Here is a 26475-nt window from a genome sequence, read left to right as displayed (position 1 = left end):
CAGGGGTTAGGTTGGCACAGCTACATCTTTCAGGGGTGTGGATTTTCCACACCCCTGAGAGACATAGCTGTGCCAATGTACGTTCCTAGTGTAAACCAGCCCTCAGTTGTGACTACAGAAAGCCCTTTCTGGTACACCTTTTAACTCTGGACTTTAAGGAGCCTTAAAGTGGACGTAAGTTGTATTTACACTCACTCTGAGGCCCTTTTACATTGCCAGAGTGGTATAAAGAGGACTTAGTGTGAATTAGAATCAAGTCCAATGTCTGCAACCTAGTCTTAGGATTTAAAAGCAGTCATTTCCTAAGTGAATCATAGTGTAATCAAGCCTAGTAGCAGCATCTTAAAATTGGTTAATATCCATATTTGGGTTTCCTGGATGGTTTAAATGGAATGGCATATTATCTTCTCTATAGTCAGCCTAAAAGAGAGATTTGATGGCTGGGAGCAAAGATGTGAAATTGCTATAGGCTTCTTCTCTTATAGCCTGCCACCTATTTGATTTATATGATAAGTGATCTCAGATGACCCTCCAAGGCACTGAACCATTAGAGAGTTATGTTGCACCGTGATAAGAAATCTTCAGAGATACCTAAATCTTCCTTTACCACTGGGACTTTCATCTGTTCTGGAATACAGAACATTTTTATGTATGATGTTGCTATCTCGCTAGCCATGCTAATATTCAAAAGGATACACAGATTTAAATCAATAGCACACAGATAAAGACCTTAAAACTGAAGTATTTGCCAAGTGCATGTTAGGACAGCTCTTTCAGTTTTATTTTTTCTTTTGTATTCTATTTCTTGAAAGTTGAATGGCCAGAAGGGTTCACATTCAAGTTCTCTTTTAGTGCTCTGACCAAGCAGGAAGCTGGCCAGCATGCACGCTACAGTCTGAAAGCCATTTCAACCAAGGAGTGATTTTCTTATTTTAGCCTTCATGTATTCATGGATTATGTCCTTTCTTAGTTAGCACATGTACTAAATTCAGGGTTGGTTTAGTTGTTGTCTTCTAGGAACAAGTGAAAGTGCCACTCCTTTTGCTTTGGATCATAGGGGGATACGTGTTTTGAGCCTGAGATCAGTAAGGGTATATCCAGTTAACTACTGGTTTGTTTGTTTTTTCAGGAGAAAATAGGTGCTGTTTATCTGGATTTCTGCTATTGCATCCATATCTAATGCAGCATTGTTAAAAATAATCTGCCATAAATGTGAGCTTCATAGTGTAAATTTGATACGTAGAGTTCATCTACTCTATGTCAGGTGCAGGACATCAAATACCAGCCCCTTACTGTAGGTACTATAGTATTTAGCCTCCACATTAGCACATAAGGGAAGGAGAGTGTGCAGGTGCCTACCTCTACTCAGACTGCTGGGCATATCAAAATGGACAAGATCAGGGGAGTGGCGCAAGAAAAGCTATTCTAATTTGCAGCCTGCCAACCTTGGCAGCATCATGTGAATGTTTACAACTGCTGCATTTGTTCATTGAAAATTCTCCTGTAAGGAAGAGATTTCTCTTTAAAATAAAATTAATGCAAGAGAGAGATGAATAGTCTCCCCATGCTACTTGGCTTTTTGCTCAAAGATATTTTATGAGAGGCAGCTCTTGGCAAATTTAAATGATCCTCTTCCTTAAGCTGGCAAATGCTGTCAATTCCGGTCCTTTTACACTCACATAAATCTGTAAAGTTGGCATCCCAGATACACAAGGCAACAATAAAATTGTGCAGGGGGACAGCGCAAGGGTGCTATAATCACTGCTCGTTCGTGTCAGCATTCAAAAAAGCCTCTATTAGGGTGTTATTCTATGCGCTATTTCTTTTGAAACACCATTACCTATATTTGCTAGGAGAGACTGGTCTTGGCTGATTATATTTTAATTTTTAGAAAATACACTTTAAATAGAGTTGTGCGGGGGAAGGGGGGTGAATGTGTAACAGAAACTAGCAAATAGCGTTAGAATAAATTTTATAGGCCCTCCTTTGACTGCTTTTGTTTAAGAATTAAAGCCATTCCCAACAGGCTATAACTGTACAAAAAGAGAACACCCGGTGTGTGTTTGTATAGATTCACATCCTGACTGCCGACCCACATGTTCATACAGGTCCATAAACCATCCCCACAGTGAGACAACAAATAGGAGGGTAGTATCAAGCAATGGTAGGAGAGGAGCAATTCTGTGGCTGAAAAGCCACTCCCACTCCCCCTGCATATAGTAGTGGGGAATACATCGGAAGGAGTTGATGCCTCCTCCTTTGTCTCTACATTAGAGACTCTGGCTCTCTGTCTGGATGACAGCTGAGGAAACAAAGTGGTGCCTGAAAAACCCATCAAGACAAAGATATCCCTTCTCCCCCAAGCAATTAGGTGGGAAAGGAACCCAACTCTCCATTATCCCACTACTTCTTCCTTAATAAATAACCTTTGGGTTCTTTTTATTTGCCTTTTGGGTACACTTGGGTCACATTTTTCAAGCTTTTCTCTGCTATGAATGGTTGGGAACTTATTTTAAGAAGTGAAGATTCTCCTATATTCACATGAGTCAAAGAGCACCAAATAACGGGCAACTCATGATAAAATCATGGCAACAGTGGGTGACATCAAACAGGACAATTCCTGCCCCGGGCCTCAATATCCTTCTTGCATTCCCAGGTGGCTCTGTGCAGGTTATTACAGTCCCTAGGGGCGAGGTCTGCAGGGCCTAGGGAGACAGAGAAGTATGTGTATCATCTCCTGCTCCTTTTCTGCAGCTCTCTGGGATCTGACTGGTCCACAGTTGCAGAGTCCCTCTGTGTCCTTTAACATACCTGTCTGATCCACCCCAGGACTGGGCAACCCTGCATGGATCCTTAATACACTGAAGTGCTCCCAAGTTGCTCAGCATTACAATTTGCTGCACACTGTATATTTGAAAACTTTTGGTGGTATTCTGCTCAGTTACATCACGGCATCTCCATTGACATCTATAGGACTCTTTCAGTTGGGTTCAAAGGGCTCTGGATCAAGTCCTGAATTTGCTACAGAAATTGTTTTGTAATGTAATTATTAATTTTGTTGGTGCATGTGTATGGGCCGGGGGGGGGGATACATTTGTATCTGAGAGAGAATTACACAGCAGAATAGAAGAACAAGACATGTCAGACTTATTACCAATGCGGAAACCATTTTTTCATTTTGTTCATAATGTTGTTTTGAACCTTTGCCAGCCTTCTGGGAGGAGGGAGGAAGGCCACTCCTGAGCCCACCCCATGTTTCACACCCATTCATCGTTCTCACTTTGCAGCTTTTGATGGAGCTAGTGCTTTCAGGAGAAAGACTTAGTGATTAGAATGAAGTCATTGTCAGCATCTGGGCTTTTATTTCTCTACTCTGTTTTTTATTCACTGTGTAGAAGGTGTTTGTGGTATTTTACCCTAACTTGGCAAATTCCATTGGCCTCTCTCCACTTATTCCTCAGAGTACTCTCGCTTTGTCCCCTGCCCTTTTGACCTACTCAAGTCTGTCATGAAAGTGCTCAAGCATATGGTGGGATCACTAAGGGCATGACTACAGATACAACACTGCAGCAGTGGAGCTGCATTGCATCTGTTGAAGATGCTCTATGCCAGTGGGAGAGAGTTCTCCCATTGACATAGTAAAACCACCTCCGTGAGTAGCAGAGGCCATGTCAGCACGAGAAGCTCTCCTGTCGACATAGCTCTGTGCACACTGGTTTAATGTTCCAGAACAAGCTTTCATTACAGTCTTCCTTCAACGGTAAAAAAGAAGGCTACAATATAATAAATCATTTTTACTTCTAATTTTCCTACTCTTCTGTAAGAGAGATCACGTATTAGTTGCTGCTGAGATAAATTCTTAAGAAGCATCTCTAAATTTTATGGGATTTTTAGTCCTGCACTACTTCCCATGTCTTTGTGGGTCTGCTGTGTTGTGTTTTCTTGTCTTCTGTATGCAGTGAAATCCTTTTTGTAAATAATTGGTGTCAAGGTTCCTTCCCCACTCCGAACTCTAGGGTACAGATGTGGGGACCTGCATGAAAACCTCCTAAGCTTACTTTTACCAGCTTAGGTTAAAACTTCCCCAAGGTACAAACTATTTTACCCTTTGCCCTTGGACTTCCACTGCCACCACCAAACGTTTATCTGGGTTTATTTATTAGGAAAGCGTTGTTTGGAAACATCTTTCCCCCCCAAATCCTCCCAACCCTTGCACCCCACTTCCTGCGGAAGGTTTGGTAAAAATCCTCACCAGTTTGCACAGGTGACCACAGACCCAAACCCTTGGATCTTAAGAACAATGAAAAAGCATTCAGTTTTTGAAAAGAAGGATTTTAATAGAAGTAAAAAGTCAAAAAGAATCGCCTCTGTAAAATCAGGATGGTAAATACCTTACAGGGTAATTAGATTCAAAACATAGAGAATCCCTCTAGGCAAAACCTTAAGTTACAAAAAGACACACAGACAGGAATATCCATTCTATCCAGCACAGCTTAATTTCTCAGCCATTTAAAGAAATCATAATCTAACGCATATCTAGCTAGATTACTTACTAAATTCTAAGACTCCATTCCTGTTCTGTCCGCGGCAAAAGCATCACACAGACAGACCCAGATCCTTTGTGTTTCTCCCTCCTCCCAGCTTTTGAAAGTATCTTGTCTCCTCATTGGTCATTTTGGTCAGGTGCCAGCAAGGTTATCCTAGCTTCTTAACCCTTTACAGGTGAAAGGATTTTTCCTCTGGCCAGGAGGGATTTTAAAGGTGTTTACCCTTCCCTTTATATTTATGACAATTGGGCAATAGAATAAATAATCCTGAGCTATCTCAAAAGGTTTTAGCAACAGATACTGTCCCTTTTGTAGATCACTTGGTTTTCCCATAACATGCGGCTTGCAGTATGTTCTTTGAGCTCAGCATGAGGATTTAGCTTCTGTTCCCTTCTTTTGCTTGATAGAATAAGTCAAAATGTTTTTTTAAATTAACATTTTTGTGTCAGATAGTTCCTCTATACATGTGCACAATTGGTAATGTAACTGCTGTACAATGCAATAGATTTGTATGTGTGATTCTAATATTATAAAGTGATGTGTGGAATGAACATTGAAGTGAGAGCCAGGGAATCCTAAATTTTAATCCTGATTCTGACCCTAGAGCAAGTCACTCAGGAACAGATTTTCAAAGTTAAACTCTAATCCAAATTAAGACTAGAAATAGGATGAAATTTTCTAACAGTGGAGTTAATTAATCACTGTAACAATTTACCAAGGATCGTGGACAATTTCCCATCACTGGCAATTTTTAAATCAGGATTGGATATTTTTCTGAAAGATATGATCTAGTTCAAGCATAGTTATTGGACCCAAAGCAGGAATTAACATAGGCTTGTGTTATATAGGAGATCACAGTGGTCTCTTGTGGCCTTGAAATCTGTTAATCGGATTTTGAGTGCCTCAACATTTGGATGTCCAACTTTACACACCAAAGGCCTCATTTTCAGAGGTGTTGAGTAGTCCTCTTCAATGGATGTTTAGAGGTGCTCCTCAGATCAGTTTGCTTATAATGATACTGACCTCCTTCGTAAAGTGCTTTGAGATCCACTGATGAGAAGTGCTGTAGGTGGTGGAGGTGTTATTAAGGGAGCTAGGTTTAGGCACCCAGATTAGGAAATTGTGGCCATGGTATCTGAAATTGGTCGCTTTAAAAACAAACAGCAAAACTAGAAACCATTTCTGGAAACTCAGATTTCTGCCTCAGATATTCCAGTCTTTTTAAAATGGGGATTAAAATGCTTGCCTAAGTGCCTCACAGTGTTTTGTGGAGAGTGATCATTAATGTTGGAACACCTCTTGGAAGAAGAGTCATGCTATCTAATATTCATCAGATTAGCCTTCCACATATACATTTGAGTATAACATCCCAAGTATATTGTGGTCGCTCTAATTACAGGTGTGCTAGAAGTTGGGGTGAGCACAGGGACCCCTTTCCCTTTCAACACACCTGCACAAGGGGTACTCAGAACTTGTCTATGCTGAACAGACAATGGAAGGAAAGGCTGCCTTCAGTGCTAGTAGCCACACGGGGATGATGTCTGAGTAAGGTGATGAAACCAAGACTCAGGTCCTCTTTAAGGGCTTGATCCAAAGTGCATTGATGATAAGTCTCCCAGTGACTTCAGTGGGATTTGAATCAGGCCTTTAACATGCAGAAAGAGCTTCTCCTCTCCACCTTCTCTCTACATGCCTGGATTATTATTCCTCATGCAGGCATAATGGCTCCAGGCCCTGCTGCTCAGGAAATGCACCTGCTCCCTTTTTCTAGTGCTCCATTGCTTCTGATGAGGCATAATTTGGCCCATACTGCTCTTTTAATAGCAGGCCAGTAGCACTCACTGAAGACCTTTAGCAATTTTCAGAGCTGCTGTATCCAGAATGAATAATGGTTACTCTCCCCCCACTTTCTAGATTATGTTATGTTAGCTACTAGTATTCTCTTGCCAATAAATGCTTCTTTAAGTCACGACAAGGTTTCTAAGAAGAAAATAAGAGGAGTTATGAAGCATAAATAAAACTTGAAAACAACAGCTTGGAAGCCTTTATATGCACTGTAAACAGCTTTTATCATTCAAGTCTATCTGAGCATTGCAGGTGGAATTTGGCACATAAACTAGACAAGAAGAAAGGCAAAGTCTAGGTTTGAGGATTTGACATAAAACAGTGGACCTTCTTCCCATTCTTCAAAAGAGAACTGTGACATTCAGTGGAGGTAGCTCATTCAAGTCTGGTATGCAAGTATTAATTATGTGGTAATTTATGCACGTTACCAAGATGTTAGTTTGTTCCTCAGACTTGTTGTAGTTCAAAGTTATTCTGCTTAGTTCAGTCCTCTGTAAAAAGCTGCCCTCAATTTTATCACACAAACACAAAGTTGAAAAACAAAGTTATCTAAAATTTGGGGAGCTTTTAAGAATACCATTCAGGTTCTGTACATGAGTCAGTCTGACAGAAGAGTAGACATCACTATGGGTGCTGCATTTTCAATCCTATATATTGACTGGCTTTATTGCTAGATATTTTCTTCACATGAAGAAAAGTAAAGATCTGGGTAATACTGCTGACTTACCAAATTCTAGCAACCCTCTGGAATAGTGTTGTGGCTAAGTAGGCTGTTACTGAGACTAGTGGCTGATTGGGTGGTGTCCAGTAGCAGCAGGGTTAAGGAGCTTGGCCCAGCTTTGAAAAAGCCAGTCAGCCTGGGACGGTAGTTAGCCTGGATGCTTGGCTTAACTGGAAGCCTGGGCATCTTGAAAGATTTGTTCCCGTCCTGAAAGAGACTTAGTTTAGCTTAGGAGCTTAGCTAAGGCAGAGACCTATTCCAGCCTTGAAAGACTATCATAGTCCCCTATCAGCAGGTGGTATGGGAATCCTTGTAACCTAAGTTAATGCAGTTGCTAATGGAGGTAAATTTTAAAGGAAGTATATTTTCAATGTTCCGAGTCTTTTTCTGCTGCTTACTTCTTCACAGTAGTAGAGTCCACCACCCACAGTTCATGCGGAACAGTTCAGTCAGAAAACTACATGACAAAGGTACTATCATCATGAGTAAAGGTGGTAGCAACGGTCCCAAAATATCTTTCAAGCTAAAGTATGCCACAAGAGCACATCCCATGATAACGTTCAAGAAGCATCACAGCATCACCCCCTGCCCTTGCCTCAGGGTATAGTAACTTGCTGTGGGTCTATACCAACAGCAAATTACTACAACCTCCTTCTTCCCAGTGCCAACTCTGCTCTACTGGCTAGCACCTCAGTGAGTGAAACCAAGGTTCCACCCACTCTCAGTCCATCTACCCACAGCAGACAAAGAGTACCCATTTAGCCATGTGTATCCAGTCCCAAGAACCAGGCAGCATGTGCAGTAGCATAAGGTGGGGGGGGCTGTCTTTTGTGAGTGCATAGGCTGAAGGACAATCATGCCCACTGTCTTTTCCTTACTCTTCTATTTGTTTCTCTCTTTCTCCCTAATCTTACCTACTGTATGGCAATACTTAACATGATAATTCCAATTCCATTTAAAGGAATTAGCCTTCCATGATTTCAGAATTCCATAGCACAGGAGCAAATTGTTAAAAAAATATATATTTATGATTGCATTACCTAACCACTAAGTGATTCAAGTAATCACAAAAAGGTAGTGAGGTTCCCAATCCAAGACAGACAAGGCAATTTCTCATGGTTTGTTTTATATTAAATTAACTGCATTATTTTGTACTTAAGCTAAAATTTAGGTTATTAGAGACAGTAATCTAAATCAGATTTCATAACACAAGTCGGAATGTAACCATAATAATGCAAAGTACCTAGATTTCACGTATTTTTTATACTGTGATAGTATTTCATAATGTGTGTATTTGTTGTATTTCTGCAACATATTTTAAAAATATTCTTGGGATAGCATTGTAATAACTTTCATTACCCTGAATAAGCCTCTGCAAACTGGAACCACTCTTTGGAGGTCATCTGACTGCTTTCAAAGTTATACATATGGAATGTATCTTAACAGCTGCAGAGCTATGTGATTGCGGGGGCTGCTACCACTTAATTGCTTTCTCTTTCATGTAACCCACCGTGCCTCTTCTCCTCTGACACTGATTGCCCTGTGCACTATCCATCAGAGGAGAATGTTTGCTCCCTTTGTCATTTAACCAATATGTGGCCCTTGCATCTGAAGTCAAGAATTTCTGCTACCCACTCCAGGGCTAACAATTCCACTGTGGCTGCTGTGAAGGGGTGGATGGAAGCAAGTTTCCAAAAGGCATAGATAAAAGCATATTTGATTACCTACCAATCTACCTGTTGGAAGAACACTTAACAAGATTTATCTAGCAGTTCAAGCACCACTATTTAGTATCTTTTTAGGTAAATATCAGACCTGCCAGAGCGTTAAACCCCTCATGGGATATAATGCGGTGGCAGGTTGGATTTAAAGTCAGTGTGATTTCCTATATGTGCAGGTGCCTGAAAGAAGTATTCACAGACTGAAAGAATTGAAAGTTTTTACATAAAATTGAGATTTGGAAAGAAGGTTGAAGTTTCCACTGATGGGTTGGGGTTTTTCCATTATTCTGGAAGCCAGACAGGCACAACGTCAAACAAATATGCTGACAATGTAGATGCTTACAAAGTGGTTTCCTTAGCAACAAAAACAATATGAAATCTTTCCAAATTTGGTTTCTCCCTTGTGTGAGATTCAAGCAACCCAGATCCTGTTGATAACACAGCTATCTGATCTGAGTGCAGTGAGGCTGCCAGAAGAGGGCCAGATGCTTAAAATAGGGGCTGTTGTGGTTACCACAGTCCATTGACTGTCTAAATTATGTTTTGTGCATCTCTAGCTAAGAATCCCTGTTGCTGAGGAAATTGAGGTTGTCTCTGAAGTGACTTTCAGATAGTGTTAAAGTCATGTTAGCATGTTTCTTGTGTGACAGTAACTTGCATTCTGGAAGTTGCTAATCATGCTAACACAAAAAGGAACTTGCTCCTTAGCAGTTCTGCATTACATTAATAATAAGAGACTGGCTCTGGCTTTTAAAGCTCCCCTGAGACAAGTACCCTACCACATTGCTATCCCGTGGTCCTCTGGAATTGTTCAACTGTATTAAACTTGCTTATAAGATAAGAATTGTGTGTGTTATGGCAGAGCGAAGAGCCCTTTTATTTTTACCAGGAGCAACTCACTTTTAAAAGACAAGATAGCTTTTTTCCAGTGCAGCGGTAAACTTTTTTTTCTTATGTCTAATTCATTTTCCTCTGTAAAGATTTGTTTAGTTGAGCTACGAAGGCAAGTGCAAACTAGCTAGTACAGCAAAGAAAAAAAGCAGTCACCTTAGAAAGTGAACATCTACCAGTCCTGAAGCTAAATAGCAGAAGGAAATACAGAGAAAATAACTCTTTCTGAGATGTCTGCTTTTATCAAGGCCACTCATCTGCACAGCAGGAAAGAGAAAGTGAGAGAAAACTCATCTTAAATGTGAATCATAGTACAAGGCAAACATTTTCAGCCAAAACTGGAAAAATGTAGATTCAGTGACACCAAAACATTTTGCAAATATAACTAATTTTCGCCAAATTGTTCATGTCAAAACTTCCCCTTTCTCCCCCCGCCAAAAAAAAAAAAAAACCCAAATCAAAATGTTTAATTTTGACATTTTCAAAACAAAACATTCCAATATTTTCATTGTGCAATTTCCTTAAAAAAATTGTAAATATAAAAAATGCATAAAGTTTAATTGAAAAGCTTTGCTTTGTGTCAAACAAAAATTTCAAAAAAAATTGTTTTCAGTGGGGCTCAAAATTAAATTACCAGCCAGCTGCAAAGTCCATTATTTGCATAGCTCTAATTAAGATCAGCCATCTCTGTAGACACTGAAAGCAGAAAAATGAGGAAAGGCTAAGTCATTGCCATTTAATCAGGAAAGTGTAAGGTTGGGTGCTCGGCGTCTCAGTGGTGCCATTAGTACATTGTCTCTGGAATGCCAAATGCATGGCTTCTTTGATAAAAGAGCTACCTGTTCATTTCTAGCAGAAATTAAGAGCTGTGCTATACTTATATGAAGATATTCCCCTCTAAAACATCTCCTTTTATATAAAATATTAAACCTTTCAATTACATGAATTGTTTAAAAAATGACTTACATGGCTATTAAATTGCTTGAGACAGTGCGAAAAGTTCCTGGCCAAATGTGGAGGTAAAATAAGGACACACCTTTTTAATTACAATAAAAGTGATTTTTGGAGCAACAGAATAGAAAAACAAAAGATGTTTTGCTAAAAATATAGATTCTCTCCCTCCAAAACTGGGACAAATGGCATGTTTACAAATGCTCAGTTATGAGATAGATGATACTTGGCTGTTATTTAGTGCCTTCCACCTGGAAATCCCAAAATGCTTTACAAACTATACTGCAAAGTATAGTTATCCCCATTTTACAGCTGGTGAATCTGTGGGGCAGGGAAATTGTAACTGGTCTGAGAGAGAGCTGGAGTTGAGTGCCTTAGCCACAAGACCACTGCCAAGATTGGCTGCCAAAAACTGCCCTTTCCAAGAAATAGATTACCATTAAAAATCAAACTTGGTTAGATAGGCTAAATTTCCCAGAGCTTTTAAAGAAAACATCAAAACACCATACTGGACCCTTCTTTCAACTGTGACAACTCATTGGAGCAGAAATCCAGGGTTTGTTTGGTTGGCTTTCTTTTGTTGTTGTTTTTCAGCTTCCCTTGATTGCTTAAAACTGAAGTTGAGTGTGTATAAAGATAAATAAACTTACGACAATTCTACAAGCAGGAAAAAAGCCCCCATTGATGTAATGTTAACTTCCTTCTTTTATATCCCAAAAGTCACCTTAGGTGAAAATTTCCTTTTTAATATAATTTAGATTCAGGCAGTGATTTGATGGGAAATTCCTTTAGAATAGCTCAGATCTAAAAAGTATGAATGTTTGCTTTGACTTTGTTAAGCCTACAGGAAAAACATATGAGACTCTCTCTCTTAGGTACTTCTGTGATTACTATCATTGTAGTATCTGAGGGCTTCACAACCTTTAATGTATTTATCTTCGCAACACCACAGCAAGGTAAAGAAATATGCTATTACTCCATTTTAGAAGATGGGGCACTGAAGTAAAGACAAGTAATAGGCCTAAATTTTCATAAGTAGCAAGTAATTTTTGTGCCTCTATTTTTGGGATCTCAACTTGAGACACTTTGGGCTTGTCTTCACTACGGGGGTAAGTCGACCTAACTTACGCTACTCCAGCTACGTAAATAATATAACTGGAGTCAACGTAACTTAGGTCGACTTACCCCAGTGTCTTCACTGCCCCTTTGAAAATTTAGGCTTGAATGGCGAGGTCACAAAGCGAGTTTGTGGCAGAGCAGAAAGTCTCCAAAATCCAGGCTAGCACCTAGGTATAGCTCCCTAACTACCCTTCCTCTTTTGGGGGGTTAGAATACCTACCTCATAAAAACTACTTTGCAATAATTTGGAATCATTTATCGTTTTGTGCTGCACCACTTTAGGAGGAAAGACAAACCAATTTGGTGCCCGCCCATACAAACTTAAAATGTGTATAATTCTAGTACTACAGTACCATTCCAGCAACTTTCAGAATGAGATGAGTAGAGCTGGGCACAAAATGGTTTTCCTGTCCCATGAAAACTTTTGAGATTCTGGAAAAATTTTCTCATCCTGAACTGGGATAAAAAAGTCAAAATTGTGAAAAATTTCATAAACCAAATATCTGATGTGGTGGGGGAAGAACTGGTACCAGTCAATAAAATTATTTCATTTCAGTCATTCTTAAACATTTTGTTTCAATTGAGGATTTTTTTTTAAATTGTACTATAATTAACTGATTTTTTTAAGAAAAAGTCATTTTGAACCAGAAAACTGATACCTTTCCTTTACAAACAGGATCTTTTGACAACTTAAAAACTTTTCAAAAAAATTTTGAGCCAAAACATTTGTTGAAACCAACTTTCCTCCGGAAAGTTTTGATGGCGGCAGGTGGACGGGAGGTGGAAGTTTTGCTGGAAAATTCCTGACCAGCTCTAGTGATTAATCCCATCAACTTCAGTGGGTCTTAAAGCTATACAGGGGGGCTTCTGTGCTTCACTGGATTGGAGCTTAAATCTCTATCCTACAGTAAATCTGCACCACTGTACAAAATCTGAATGAACAAATAGTAAAGGGAAAACATTAAAAGTAAGTAGCATAGAATTTCTATGCAGATAATGACAATCAAAGTTGTTACTTTAAATCTGGTGTGAGCTAATTATTCTGTTACTAATACTTTATGTATTGTGTCTTACTACAAAGCACCTGTCCACAGCTCTCAGTACTTATACTGTTTTATAAAAACATCTATAGCATTCTGTTGGATCATTTCACAAGAATTCTCCCTAAAACTATCCATCAGTCCACTTGTACCTCTCTCAACTTACCCATTCATATTCTTCCCTCAGTTCCTTCATGTAATTTATGGGACATTAAGGGCTGAATTCAAAGCCCAATGTAACATTTTCAAATTGAATTTCAATGGCACTTAGACTCCTATGTCACCTATGTAGGCACTTTTGGAAATCTTACCTTTTATCCCCGTGTCCAATTCTGTGCTGAAGGGGGCCCATGAGAAAATTCTGCCAGCAAAATGAAAGAAGGGGTGGATTGATTTCTCTGTCCCTGGTGGCATTCTTTCCCCAATCTGGACAGTGCTAAATCATCCCTGCTAGAGATGACTAGTCCTTAGGGCTTATAACAGTACTTCTGAAGAGACAAATCTTTTGCCTTTGGAATAGACCAGATAGCACCATGAGTCAAATATTTTCCAAACATTTCTTGGGGAAGCATACACCCCTGGGTTCCTCACAAGATCTTCACCTACACGGACCGCAAAAGACAAAAGTAAATCACTGTGCTATACTATCAATCAATTCCTAATATTTTTCCAGGAATAAAGCAGTGCAGCTTAATATGAGTTTGCCAGCTCAGTGTTGCTGCCTCCTTCCTTATTATGATTTTGAGAAAAAAATATTGTTGAAATGGGAAAGCACATACATTGATTTCCCCCGTTCCTCTCCTCTTCTCTCAGTAAGCGCATGTATCTCTGGTCTGTGGTGTTTATCCCAGGTAAGGGGAAAAATGTTTGTGATAGTCTCTTGTTTGAAATATGGATGTCACCCAAGCACCACCATCTTGACCACTGTGTTAAATTATCAAAGGTTAATATATAAATTTAGCTTTCCTATAGATGAGAATCACTTTGCTGTTGTTTTGTGTTTACTAATGGATATTCTTATGTGTTTTGTATCAAACAGTCAGTGAAGGCTCAGGAGAAACCAATCAAAAAGAGACGTCCACTTGTGACATTTGCCAGTTTGGGGCAGAGTGTGATGAAGATGCAGAGGATGTTTGGTACAGTAATTTTACACATTTCTTCTGTTATTAATGTCTTATTATTTAAAGGTGTCATAGCTCAGAGACTCACCATATGAGAGGATATTAAACAATAATGTACACCCTTTCTCTTGTCCTCCGCCTAAAGTCCATTCATCCTACACATAGATAGAGGCATTGCAAAACATGCTCTGTTGGATTGAGAGCACTTATTTGGAAGGGCAAACATGATAAAGCTATAAGACTGTCTCTAAACTGAGAGTATAAAACAAACAGAAAGGAACAGATTAAGAAAAGAATAGGGAGGGAGTAATACCAAAGAAGGTTATTAGACATGGTGTTAGTCAACTGATCGCAACCAAACACAGTGTTCTGTGCACCAGTCAGGCATGAAATTATGAACATTGCTTCTCTTCAGTAAGGAAGGTTATGGATGTGGTAAGCTAGGAGAAAGCACGTGATAAATTTGTGCTCATTTTGATCTGATCTTGCCAAGCTTTCAAAGGCCTATGATTTTATGCTTAAAAAAAAAAAAAAAACTGGCTCTGAATCCAGTTAGCAAGAGAAATTGTGCCACTGAAAAATAGAAGCAAGATTCTTCCTGATTATATGTCTGTAATAATGGAACGAGACTGAGTTAAAAAATTGCTTAATTTTGATTTTGTCTAAGAGTATTACACAAATCTTCTGTTTCCCAGTAGGACCTTCACCCAATTATTCAGAAGTGCTTTGGTCATGTCTGTGTCAAAATAAAACTTTCTCAAAATTAATATATCAGAAGTCACAGTCCAGTGGTTATAGTTTCATATTTAGGTGAGCTTTTAAGTTGAAGTAGAAGAGAAGGGAAGGATAGGGAGTATAACTGAGTACAGGATAACGTTATTAACCATGATAAGCTCTGTGTAATGCTAGCATTTTTTGTTTGTTTGAGGGAACAAACGGGTAAAATAGCCTAATTCCCTTCCTTTGAAACATCTATGAAGAACAACATAACTGTAGGAACTGAAGTGCCTGGTCTTTATCGACAGGCAGTCTTTCTTCAGGGGAATACGCTTTGGGGTGCAGGAGGCAGGGAAGGATGTTACTAGTTAATTTGTTAAGAGGTAGTAAACCAGATTTCAAAGCAGAAGTAAAAAGACCATGCTAAGGCTGTTAAAGGGTTGTTTTGAAGTCAACAGTTTGTGTGCTACAACAGAGCTCTGTTTTCCAATTCCTACCCCCGATTTATTTTTGGATAAACATATTTTTAAGAAATAAGTCTTCTGTGTGTAAGCCTCTTTTATTATTATATTTCTGAAATGGAAGCAGGCTATGTATTGAGAGCCTAGATTTCTTTCAAATATACTGGGACTGAATTTCAGAATTTGACATGAACCAAAGACAATCACATTCCTTCATATACATACACACAAATTCAGTGTGTAAAAAATAAATGCTCCAGATTAGGTGAATAACACACATCAGTTTATTATTTGATCGATATTTTTATCAAGTCTCAGAAACAAACTTTCTTTAATTATCTTACTTGACTGATTAGCTTTGTGGAGTCCAAATTAGGTCAATGGTTACTAGCAAGCATTGGGAACTGTTGTTATGAGGAAATTAGCCTAGAACTTTCAGTTTGTCCTATCAATCAGAAACTGTTCCGAAGCCCTGGGGTTGGTACTTGATTCACTCTAAGTAACAGGAAAGCAGGCTGGTAGTAGAAACTGATCATAGAGAGCCGTGGATATGAAGCTGGCTGCTTGCCTAACACTTCTAGGGTGTCAGAGTAGATCAGAGAAGAGAGCACAGGTGTGATAGCAGATGTGGCTGGGATGCTAATGATTTAAAGGGACAATTAACATTATTCTGCATTGCTACAGTCTTCTTTTTTTAAGTCCCTTTTCCTGTTTTAGCTCTTTTTTGTCAGTCATTGTCAAATGCCACTCAGCTCAACAGAGCTATGTGTTGTCACTATTTTTTAAAAAAAATTTTGACTTGTATGACATTTGAGCTATTAATGGCCCGACTACTGGGATTCTGTTGAGAGGCATGTTGCCCTGTAACAGATTATTTAAACTGGTAGAATGTGTGTGGCCATTTTCTGGACAATTTGGAGAAATTTGTAATAAACAGATAGCTTTCTGCACGCTTATTAGTCCATTTTACATTCTACCGTTGTAAGTGTGTGTGAGATCTGGCATTCCATTAGTGAACATCTTTACTGTGTTAAGAACAAAGACTATTCAGCTTGAAGTCTTTAACATCTTGCTTCTTTTAATCTGTGAAATCTTCTTGTCACCAAGAGGATCGTGTATTACTGGCACTGTTCCCACTTTTAATGCACTTTGCACCAGTAGGCTTCATGAATATTTAAAGTGGGGCAGTGGCCGTGCTCTTTAGCACTAGATTGCAATCTGTTGGTAAATCAGATATGTCGTGTTGCTTACTTTGGGTTTGTATTTCTGAGCTTGCTAAGGAGTAATTGACTTTGCAAGACAGGGCTACTCAGTGTAACGCCTGAGAGAGATACAGAAGAAAATGGAGAATGAAACATAAGGTTCTGAACAGAGTAAAGTATTTTCGAGATTGTCCAAAAAGCATTTGACGACACTATTAAACTCTCAGCTAGTGTATAAATAGTACATATCAAATGGAGTGCTCTTTAATCTGGTAAAGTGGCTTAGTGTCAGTGTACAACCATGTCAAAGACCCAAATGCAGGTCTTAATCTCTTGCTTTATAGACCACTGAGGAAGTAGGCATTCTTCCTACACTATGCTAGTCATGGTATGGAAAGATACCAAGCGATGTGTCCATTTAAGTGGCGTGATGTAACTAATAGAAATAAACCTTATAAATCCGCAGAATTTTTATAGCAGAAGAGATGGGGAAAGGACTGAAGTATTTTCTTAAATCAGGATTGAAAGCTGAAAACCTCTGTTTGGTAAAGTGAATCAAAGTGAAAATGTTGTACCAGGGTTAAGTAATACCCTTTTCTTTTGCATTTCAATATCTAAGTGTAGTGAGCATGTGTACTGCAAAGTGCATAGATTGTGCAGAATAAGACACAGTTAAAAGACTTGCACAGATGTATAAAGTATACAACAGAAAATAAACTCCTCTCCCCCAAAACATATACACTCCTTCCTAAAGGTATTAAGCAAAGAACTCTTTATCTCATATTTCATTTCTAATCACTAATATACATTGTGTAAATTCTACTATGGGAAATGAATAAACCAGTTAGCAAAAGACACATATCAATATGTTTAAAATGCATTTTCATGCAAATAAACTGCATTATAGATGATAGATACTTGTACAAATCTGATGCAACTGTCAATAGCAACTACCCCTACAATCAATAGCACTCAATAAGTCAATATTTATCTTTATTATAGTAAAGAAGGAAAACATAAAGGAAACTAATATCTGATTTTGCCAGCTTCCCAATGCACATAGCAATTAGGTCAGTCAGCAATGGGTCCCTTCCCTCTTCAATCAGTTGGTCTCAACCAGAGCATCTAAAAAAAAGATGTACTACTGATTTTCGTATAAGGTACTAAAAGGTAGTTTGAAAGCCCACATACATTACAGGGGTATTGGCTGCTTCATGTTCAGCAGTGTGTGTAATAACTATGTGTGACCTACTTGTACTGGATTCAGAAGCAACCAGCTTCTTTCGCATCTGCAGTACCCTGTGCATTTTATAGTACTGTGAGGTTATAATGCTTCATGTTGTTTTTTCTTGCTCCTCAGAGAAAAATTAGGTATTCATTCATTGTCAGATATACTTGCAAAAAGGTATTAAGTAATGGAGAGTTAGCACAATGTAGAAACTTCACTTCTGCAAAAGTTTATGGTGGTCCACAAAAGGTATGTTTGCACTGCAATCTAAGGTGGCATATAGTGTAGATATACTCACGGTAGCTTTAATCTAGCTAGCATGGATAAAAATAGCAATTAGGATGCAGCAGCATGGTCTTCAGCATGCACTGTCTGTCCAGAATCCTGGACATGTAACTTTTTGAACACTGGGAACTTGGTGCCACATCTGGCAAAATTGTTTTGTTTTACATTGTATACTGTTTTAGTTCAGACCAATTATTTGCTTCTCAATTCCACTAAAATTCTCAAAACCATGTAGGTGACTTTGAATCCTAAGTCTCATTGCTCCTAAGTGCCTAAGTCTCTTTTGAAAATGGGACTTAAACTTTTAGACTTTTGAGAATTTTGCCCTTCCTATCTATTAAGTTAGCATGATCCTTCAGAGGAATGTATTTTTCCTTTTAGAAGATTGTGTTTGTTTGCACAAACTTCTGCCCTTGCAGAGTCAAAGGATTTATTTTCCTAATAACATTCTTTTAAAAAAATATAATAATGAACCTGGTTTTAACAGAAGCCAAGACTGTCTGGAATTACTTATACTTCATGTTGTTTTATTGTCAATATACTTTAGAATGTCCTGGTAAATAATTTAGTCTACCCCCAAAGAAACTGACAATATTTTCTCTATTGAGGAAGTCTCTTATGTAGACAATATTTCATGATTTTCAATGTTCCTGAATAAATCATAAACCACATTTTGTTCTGTGTGTATCATTCACTACAGTCTGTTATGGGACCCTGTATTTGATACATAAATCTCTTGTCCAAAAGGTAGATTCTGTAACATTTGGTTCAGTGGCAAAAAAATGACATAAAATTATAGCAAGAGCTCAATATGTGTTCTTGTATATAACCCAAGGCAATAACATTAGATAGTAAAGCTAAAGGATTTGTTGTGCATACTTGATTTTTCAGATGTTAGTGCCACCTCCTGGGTTGAAATTCTGGTCCCACTGAAGTCACTGGTGGTGTTTTGCCATTGTCTTCATTGAGGCTAGAATTCCACCACACCACTGTAAATATGGAGTAACTTCATTAGAGTCAGGGTAGAGTTACACTAGTGTTAATGAGAGCAGAATTTGGCAGCGTAAATCCAGAGTAACTTCACTGACTGTAGTGGAATTATTTTGTGATGGTGAAATTGAGACTAGAATTTGGCTCACTGACTGCTTGGATTATTTCTAGGTAAATAACAATTTCTGAATAGCTAAAACTTGTTTATGAGCATTCAGAGGGGTTTTTTGTTTCGTTTTCTTGTCACGATACTCCCCTGCCCAATTCAAAGTGGCTAAAGTCTCCCATTGCTTTCAAATGGGGACTCAAACCCAACTGCTGCAGCCGAGATGGCTGCCCCCTATTTGGCATATGTGAGCTAAACAGGAGACAGTAAAGGAACAGAAGAATGTGTGTTTGTAGAAGGTGGCAGAGAAGGAGAGTGCCGGGGGGGATACTAAGTCAATGTGGAAGACGAGAAAAAGAATGTGAGGTTCAACAGACTCTAAGGAGGAAAAAAAAGAAAATATGGGTGGCAGGTGAATGTAGGGGACAAGTGGGGAACAGGAGACAGAGACAACAGGGAGGGAGAATGTGAGGAAACAGGAGTCTGGGAGAGGCGGCAAGAGGGGCGGGGTATTGAGAGGGATAGAATGACAGCTCCTCCACCCCAAAGGCTAGGAGAAAGATACATGGAGTCCCCTACACTGTAGCCAGCAAGGAAGCCTTTTGTTTTCGGGTGTGCACTTTGTGTATATTGACAGTTGATATTTCCCATCCAAAGTGTGCTGGCTGAGAGAGACATTAATGATACAAGAGACAGCTGGATAGTGTCTAAGGGAGCAGTTCTACTGGCATTTAGATCTCCGTATTGGACTGCATCAAAATGGTAGCTGAGCTACGCTCATTATAATGGTGTGCACATGTGGTCAGGCATTGTGCAAGGAAATGGGCATGCTTCTCTGTGCCCTGATTCAGTTTCCATGCACAAATGAACAGGTAGTCTATGGGACAACAAGAATCCGTTTCCGTTCTCCTGTTAAACTGGGCACACGGTGCACATTTTCTTACTCCTCTATTAAGACTCTGTATCAAACAATGACTCAGCTTTTTGATCCTAGGTAGCAAAATATCTATCAAATGGCTTACTGCAAACCTTTACTAACATTTTTTTTAAAAATTGTTTTGGCAGTCTGTTTTGTACTCTGAATGTATCATAGGGCCTGGAAAAGACCAGGCCCGACATCTGTCTTTTTGTGCAACATAAACAAAAGGATCCGTTTTGGCTTTGTAAGGGCAGAGCTCTGTGCTGATTGTACAAAGCTGAAGCCCCCACTTTGTTATGTAACTCTGTGTCTAGGAGAAACTTGCCTCACAAGATTGTGAAAGTGCACAGAAAGGATAATATGAGAACACACATCAAATATTAATGAGCATTGACACACAATCTTCTGTGTACCTCAGGGCATTACAGCATGAAAGAACAAGCATAGGGACCTTGGATAGTAATGCATTTGTTCACCTATTTTTTATTTTTTAAAAAAGCTCTCCACACCCCACATGCCCTGCATTTAGCCAGAGTCATGCCCTAGCAGTAAACTGACTGGTGCCTTGATGACGGCTTATTTAGTTGCAATAAAAAGCCAATTGGCCTAATGTGCAATCAAGAAAGAAGTGACATTTATTGCTTCAGTTTTATGATGCTGTGAACTGAGCAGGATTTGGAGCATTATAGTACCTTCAGGGGGCAGGAGATCACAAGCAATGAATCATATTTATACCTTTTCCAATTTCCTACTAGCATTTTAGCAATAAATAGATTGTGTTTTATGGAGTTTTATATAAGTATGTTTAAGAAAGCAGGAATGCAACTTTGTCATTCAGAAATACATGGGTTGGCTAAATAGAGCAGCCGAGAATAAATGTCTGTAAAAAGCTGGGAGAGCACTGCCCCATTTTCTGCCAAACATCCCAATAGCATGCTCCATCTCCCCCATCCTGCTTTATGTTAAATTATTAACTTAAAAGTACACCGTTGGTGGAAGGTTTAAGTTCATTCACGCCTCCATGAGGGAGCAGGAAGGCCACAGTTTCATTCACAAAACTCAGCCATTTTTTTAAAAAGGGCATTAAATATAAGCATGATAAGAAATAACATGGACAGTAGAATGTGGTTGCTCTCTAGTGTTTGCAAACCATTGCAAGATGGAGTAACATGTTTCCTGCCTGGTACTGGACAGAAGCACAGCTATTCTCCTCCCTTGCCTTCCTCCTAAATGTTAGACAATCCTATTTCCTTCCTGGGTAAAGACTTCCTGATACAGCAAGAGTGTTCCTGTGAACGTCAAACCATAGCTAAAAGCCCATATACAGTATTATTGTTCCTGGTTAGATCATATCTACCACAGACTTAACCAGTCTCTTCTTACTTGGCCATGTGTCCTCTTTTAACGCTTCTGGATAGTAACTAGTTGAAACTGAACACATCCTTACCAGAATCAAGAAAGTGAGTGCTATTCAAGCAGAATCGCCATGGTTACCCTGTCACCAGCCCATCATCTCCAGCAGACAATGCCTTACATGCACAGTAACAATGAATCCCTTTTGCCTACTCAGGTCAGCTAGATTTGGACTTCAACTTGATCCATTTTTTGGTCCTGAAGAAGTGTGGTTTTCTTATCATCTGTTAAGCTTGGCATGATGAACTTCTCCATGAGACAGTAAATCTCATTCATTCATCAATCTTCCCTATCCCCTTATTGCTGTCTTTCTGGATCCAACAAAGTCTCCTGATGCTAACCAGCTAACTCCTGCTTGTTGCGTGACAATAAAGAGAAAAGAGACCGCATGTTTCATTCACTGCCCATTGCTGAATAATAATACTGAGCTTTGTTTAGGGCTTTTCACCCATAGATCTTAAAGCACTTTACAGAAGAGGGTATCATTAACCCCATCTTACAGAGGTGAAGAGACTTGCTTAAGGTCACACAACAGATCAGTGACAGACATTAGAACCCAGGTCTCCTGACTCCCAGTCTGAGGGCTATTGATTGTACCAAGCTCTGACTTTTAGCAATATCCTTCCTAGATCTCTTCCAGAGAGCAGTCCAATCCTGACCGCTATAGAGGGTAAAATGTAATTACTGCAGATACAGAAATACTACATGGTAAGTGCAAGGCCTCGAGGAATGTAAAGATAATCCTGTGAAAATTTCATTAAACAGATAGACTGGATTTTAAACTGATTCGGAGTCAGATCAGGAACACTCCATTTTACCTCCCCCACATAGGAAGGGGAGGGAGGGAGGATCAGCCATCTTTTAGCATAGCTTCCCTCACTTCCTGGGATCTCACAGATGGCTCTCCTCAGAGTCGGGATTTGCTCAGGGAATGAGGGGTGGGAACTCAAGCTGGAAATTGGAAGCAGATGGCCTGGAGTTGACTGGGGAGGGGCACATCATTCCCCATTGCACCTCACTCCCCACTGCAATCCAGGGAGATTACCAGGGAAAAGCAAGAAACAAGGTGGGTGAGGTAATATCTTATTGTTTGATCTTACACAGAGCTCTTCTTCAGGTCGCTGCGTAAGCTCAAAAGCTTGTCTCTCTCACCAATACCCAATAAAAGATATTACCTTACCACCTTGTCTCTGTAATATCCTTGGACCAACACAGCTACAACAACACTGCACAGGAAAAAAGAAATAGAGCAGAGCTGTTCTACAGCAGTGCTGAATCCCCCTTCGAGGGGTGTGCCCAGGGCAGCCAGAAAGGGAGGGCAGACCAGGACCCAGAGCCAGTGTACATGGCCTCTTGCAGTTCCCCTTGGAACTGTAAGGAAGACATTTAGAGGACAAGCTCCACTGATTAATTTATGGGGCGCTCCCACACTCATGGAGCAACCAGGGATGAACTCTACAAAAAGATCCTTGCAGAGATTTCCTTCCACTTAACCCCTTCCCATAGGTTTTATGGGAGCGGGCAAACTGGCCTCCCTGCAGATATTTCAGACCTCAATTCCCACGGAGTGCTCTAATGCTTTTCTCCTAGATGGAAAGGCAAAGTGGTTACATGAAAGAACAAAACAAAACTTTACCTTTGACTCCCACCTTTTCGGTGCTACAGCACTCTGTGAGCAAACCTAACCTTTGAAAGCCTGCGACCATTTGCAGGCCTAAATGACAAGTCACTTCATACAATTAGGTACTTTTTTTTTTTTTACTCTATTGTATGTTGCAAATTAATATGAAACATGGTGACTAATTGCAATGGTTCATGTTACTTAATTGGATTCAAAATACAATGAGCGAACGTCCTAGCAGTCCAAGGCGCACACAGCAATAAAAGATCCATGCGATAAAGGACAATTTTGAATGTTTATGCAGAATGTTGCTAGTGCTTTGGTTTAACACAGACTGCAGCAATGTGAAGGACACATGAAGTGTAGGCAAAACGTACAAATGCATTTTTTATTCTCTGTGCTTCATACACTACGTACTTGCTCATACTTGAATTTAGGATGTGCATGTAATTTGACTGTTCTTATTCCTACCAAATTAGTATACAGATTTATTTAGTTTTGCCATTCCTTTTCAAAAACCAATCATGAGCTATGTAGTTATCTGGTTTCTCCATGTGTACTGTATGTCCCCAGTTCAGCACAGGCTGTTTTACACAACTTTGTCAGTTCACTTTAAAGTCGAACAATATTTTAAAAAATAAAATGAGACCTTTATTGTGCCCTTAAGGTGTTAACATACAATCCAGTATACCAGGGGTCGGCAACCTTTCAGAAGTGGTGTGCCGAGTCTTTCATTTATTCACTTTAATTTAAGGTTTCGTGTGCCGGTAATACATTTTAAGGTTTTTTAGAAGGTCTCTCTCTATAAGTCTATATATTGTATAACTAAACTATTGTCGTATGTAAAGTAAACAAGGTTTTCAAAATGTTTCATTTAAAATTAAATTAAAATACTGATCTTACGCCACCAGCCCGCTCAGCCCACTGCCAGCCTGGGGTTCCATTCACCTAGGCCGGCAGCAGGCTGAGCAGGGCCTGCAGCTGGAACCCCGGCTGGCAAGGGGCCAGCGGCCGGGACCACAGACCGGCAGCAGGCTAAGTGGGGCCAGCGGCCGGGACCACAGACCGGCAGTGGGCTGAGCAGCTCAGCCCGCTGCCACTCATCCCGCTGCCGGTCTGGGGTTCCGTCCGCCAGCTCCTGCCAGCCAGGGTCCCAGCTGCCGGCCCCGCTCAGCCTGCTGTTAGTCTGGGATCCTGGCCCTGCCCACTTACAGTGGGTACCTACCTTCTACCTGGTTCTAGCCCATTCTCTTCCTCTCTCCCTCTCTCTGCACTGAGCTGAGGGTGGGAGTGCACTGAGCAGAGGGCTGGGGGTGAAGGAGCAGGCTGGGGGTTGGGGTGTAGGGTCTGGCCAGGAGCTAGAATGAGGGAGGGGGCTCAGGGTTGGGGCAGGAGGTTTGGGTGTTGAGTGCTTACCTGGGCAGCTCCCATTTGCTGCGAGGGTGCAGGTGGGAATGGGGGGGGTGCAGGAGCTCCCGTTTGGTGCTCAGGGTGGGGGTGAGAATGTGGGGGGTGCAAGAGTCAGGGCATTGGGTGTGGGGGGGCTGGGTATGTGGGGGGGTGCAGGAGTCAGGGCAGGCGGTGAAGGGGTCAGGGCAGAGGACTGGGGGTGTGGGCTGGGGTCGTGGGGGTGCTCCCAGCCCCCTGCCCAAAGCGGCTCACAGCAGGAGGATGGAGGGGATATGCCCTGATTCCACCCCCCTTCCCCAAGGCTCCATCCCCACCTCTTCTCCGCCTCCTCCCCGGAGCAGTGAGCGTGCTGCGGCTCCGCTTCTTCCCCTCCCTCACAGCGGGGGAAGAGGCGAGGGAGGGGGGACCTTGCCTGCCCTGCAGCAACAGCCGGCAGGACCAAGCTTCTTTACCCTGCCTCCGCGGGGGTGGAGAAGAGTGGGCCGGGGCGGGCAGGATTTCTAATGGGACTTTGAATTATAAGAGGGAAGCAAAGGCGAAGATTTAATGCAAGCGGGTTTTTTTGGTTGTTTGTTTGAAAACGTGATAAAGAACATTACAAAACAAATGAAATGAGAATTAGGGATCAGTTTTCAGTGTCTTGTATAGTGGATTACCTATATAGTTCTGATTAGCTGTCTGTACTAGAGCCCGGTCCTGCAAAAGCACAAGTATGTGGGGCCATATCCTCAGCTGGTATAAATCGGGGTAGCTCCATTAATGAAGCTAACTTGTGATTTAAATGTAATTATTCACATGAGAATAGTTTGTGTGTGTGTGCGCAAAATCAGGCCGCAGACACTTTCTAAATAACCTATGCAAGGCTGCAATAATTAATTATTTTTTTTAAATCCATACATTTTTCGTAAAGTTGCCAGAGACTTCCTGCTATTAAAAAGCAGAAGCATCGCAGCTGTACAGTTATTATTCCAGCTCCTGGCGCTGTACTACAGCCGTACTTCTCTATTACATTGCATTTGATATGCAAGGCAGGGTAGCAATAAATATATTCACCATTTTAGTGCATTTTAGCTTGACATATGTCCAGTAAACAGCATTTTGGTCTATTGCGGTCAAAAAAATCACTTGATTATTCAGTGCTTCTTTCTGTTACGATGCTTTGGGGTCCTTCAAATCATTTTCATTATGTACTATATAAAAATAACTATCTCTGTGCAGTGTCCTGAAAATTCCTTCCATGGTGTGTGTGATTTCTAATTGTTTGAATAACAGCAAGCAATTGAAATGCCATGCAGAAATGTAGCTGCACCCTTAGGGAATCAAGCTTTTCTCCTTTTAGTCTTAGTGAAGACAAAGATTTGAACAGTGGTAACAGGTAAAACATCACGGGAAGCCACTGCAAAAATCTGATGTTCTGAACTGCTTACCACTGGCACAGGCCTCTAAAGGACTAAAAGAAAAATAAATAAATTAATTAATTAAATAAAAAGGCATTTGAAATGAGTCATTTTGTTGTTTTTACTCATGATCTTGCAGAAGAGGAGAAAGCTCTACCCTGGAAACAAATTTCAAATGCTGTTTTTATGCTGGCATTATAAAATATATATTTTATGTTATTTTGCAATGTTTTTCATAAGCCTGGAAAATAAAGCAAAGTTTGTTTTGTTGGACATGGAGCATCTATATCTTTTAAGTCTCTCCATTATATAGCTTAAAAAGATACAGTGGGATTTCAATATATTTCTTAGCATAAGCAAATCTTGGAGTATTTCTTGAAAATAGTGCAAAAAAATTTTAAAGTCACCTGAGTATGTAAGCTGGCAGACAATATTGTCTAGTGTCAGGAACAACATTTATGAGCCAGACTCTTGGGTGGTATTCCTGACTCTGAAGTGGTTTAGTTCATGACCATAGGCAAGTCACCAAAGCCCTGTATTGACTTCTACGGTCTTTGGGTGAGACCACAAATGTCTGTGTCCCACAGTTTACCTCTCTCTAAAATGGGTATAATAAGTAATAATACAGACCTCTCAGGGACATATTGAGGCTTAGTTAATTAACTGTTTATTAAGTGCTCTGAGATCTGTAGATGAAAGCTGTATAAATACTGAGCCTGCTCAATAATGGAGAACACCAATGCTTAGGGTGCCACTAGCATGCCAGGTGT

The 26475-nt window shown here is 40.2% G+C and overlaps 1 protein-coding gene across 2 annotated transcripts in view; it reads left to right on the top strand.

Moving 5' to 3' along the window:
- Nucleotides 1–26475, top strand: part of TMEFF2 (transmembrane protein with EGF like and two follistatin like domains 2) — a 175314-nt gene that overhangs the window by 87970 nt on the left and 60869 nt on the right. For both annotated transcript variants that reach the window (XM_074967793.1, XM_074967794.1), the window contains exon 5: nt 13875–13971. In XM_074967793.1, coding sequence (XP_074823894.1) covers nt 13875–13971 — 97 coding nt within the window. The remainder of the gene's footprint in view (nt 1–13874; nt 13972–26475) is intronic.

Source organism: Natator depressus, chromosome 11, assembly GCF_965152275.1.
Source record: "Natator depressus isolate rNatDep1 chromosome 11, rNatDep2.hap1, whole genome shotgun sequence".
NCBI classification, from domain to species: Eukaryota; Metazoa; Chordata; order Testudines; family Cheloniidae; genus Natator; species Natator depressus.
This window is presented reverse-complemented; position numbering and strand designations above follow the sequence as displayed.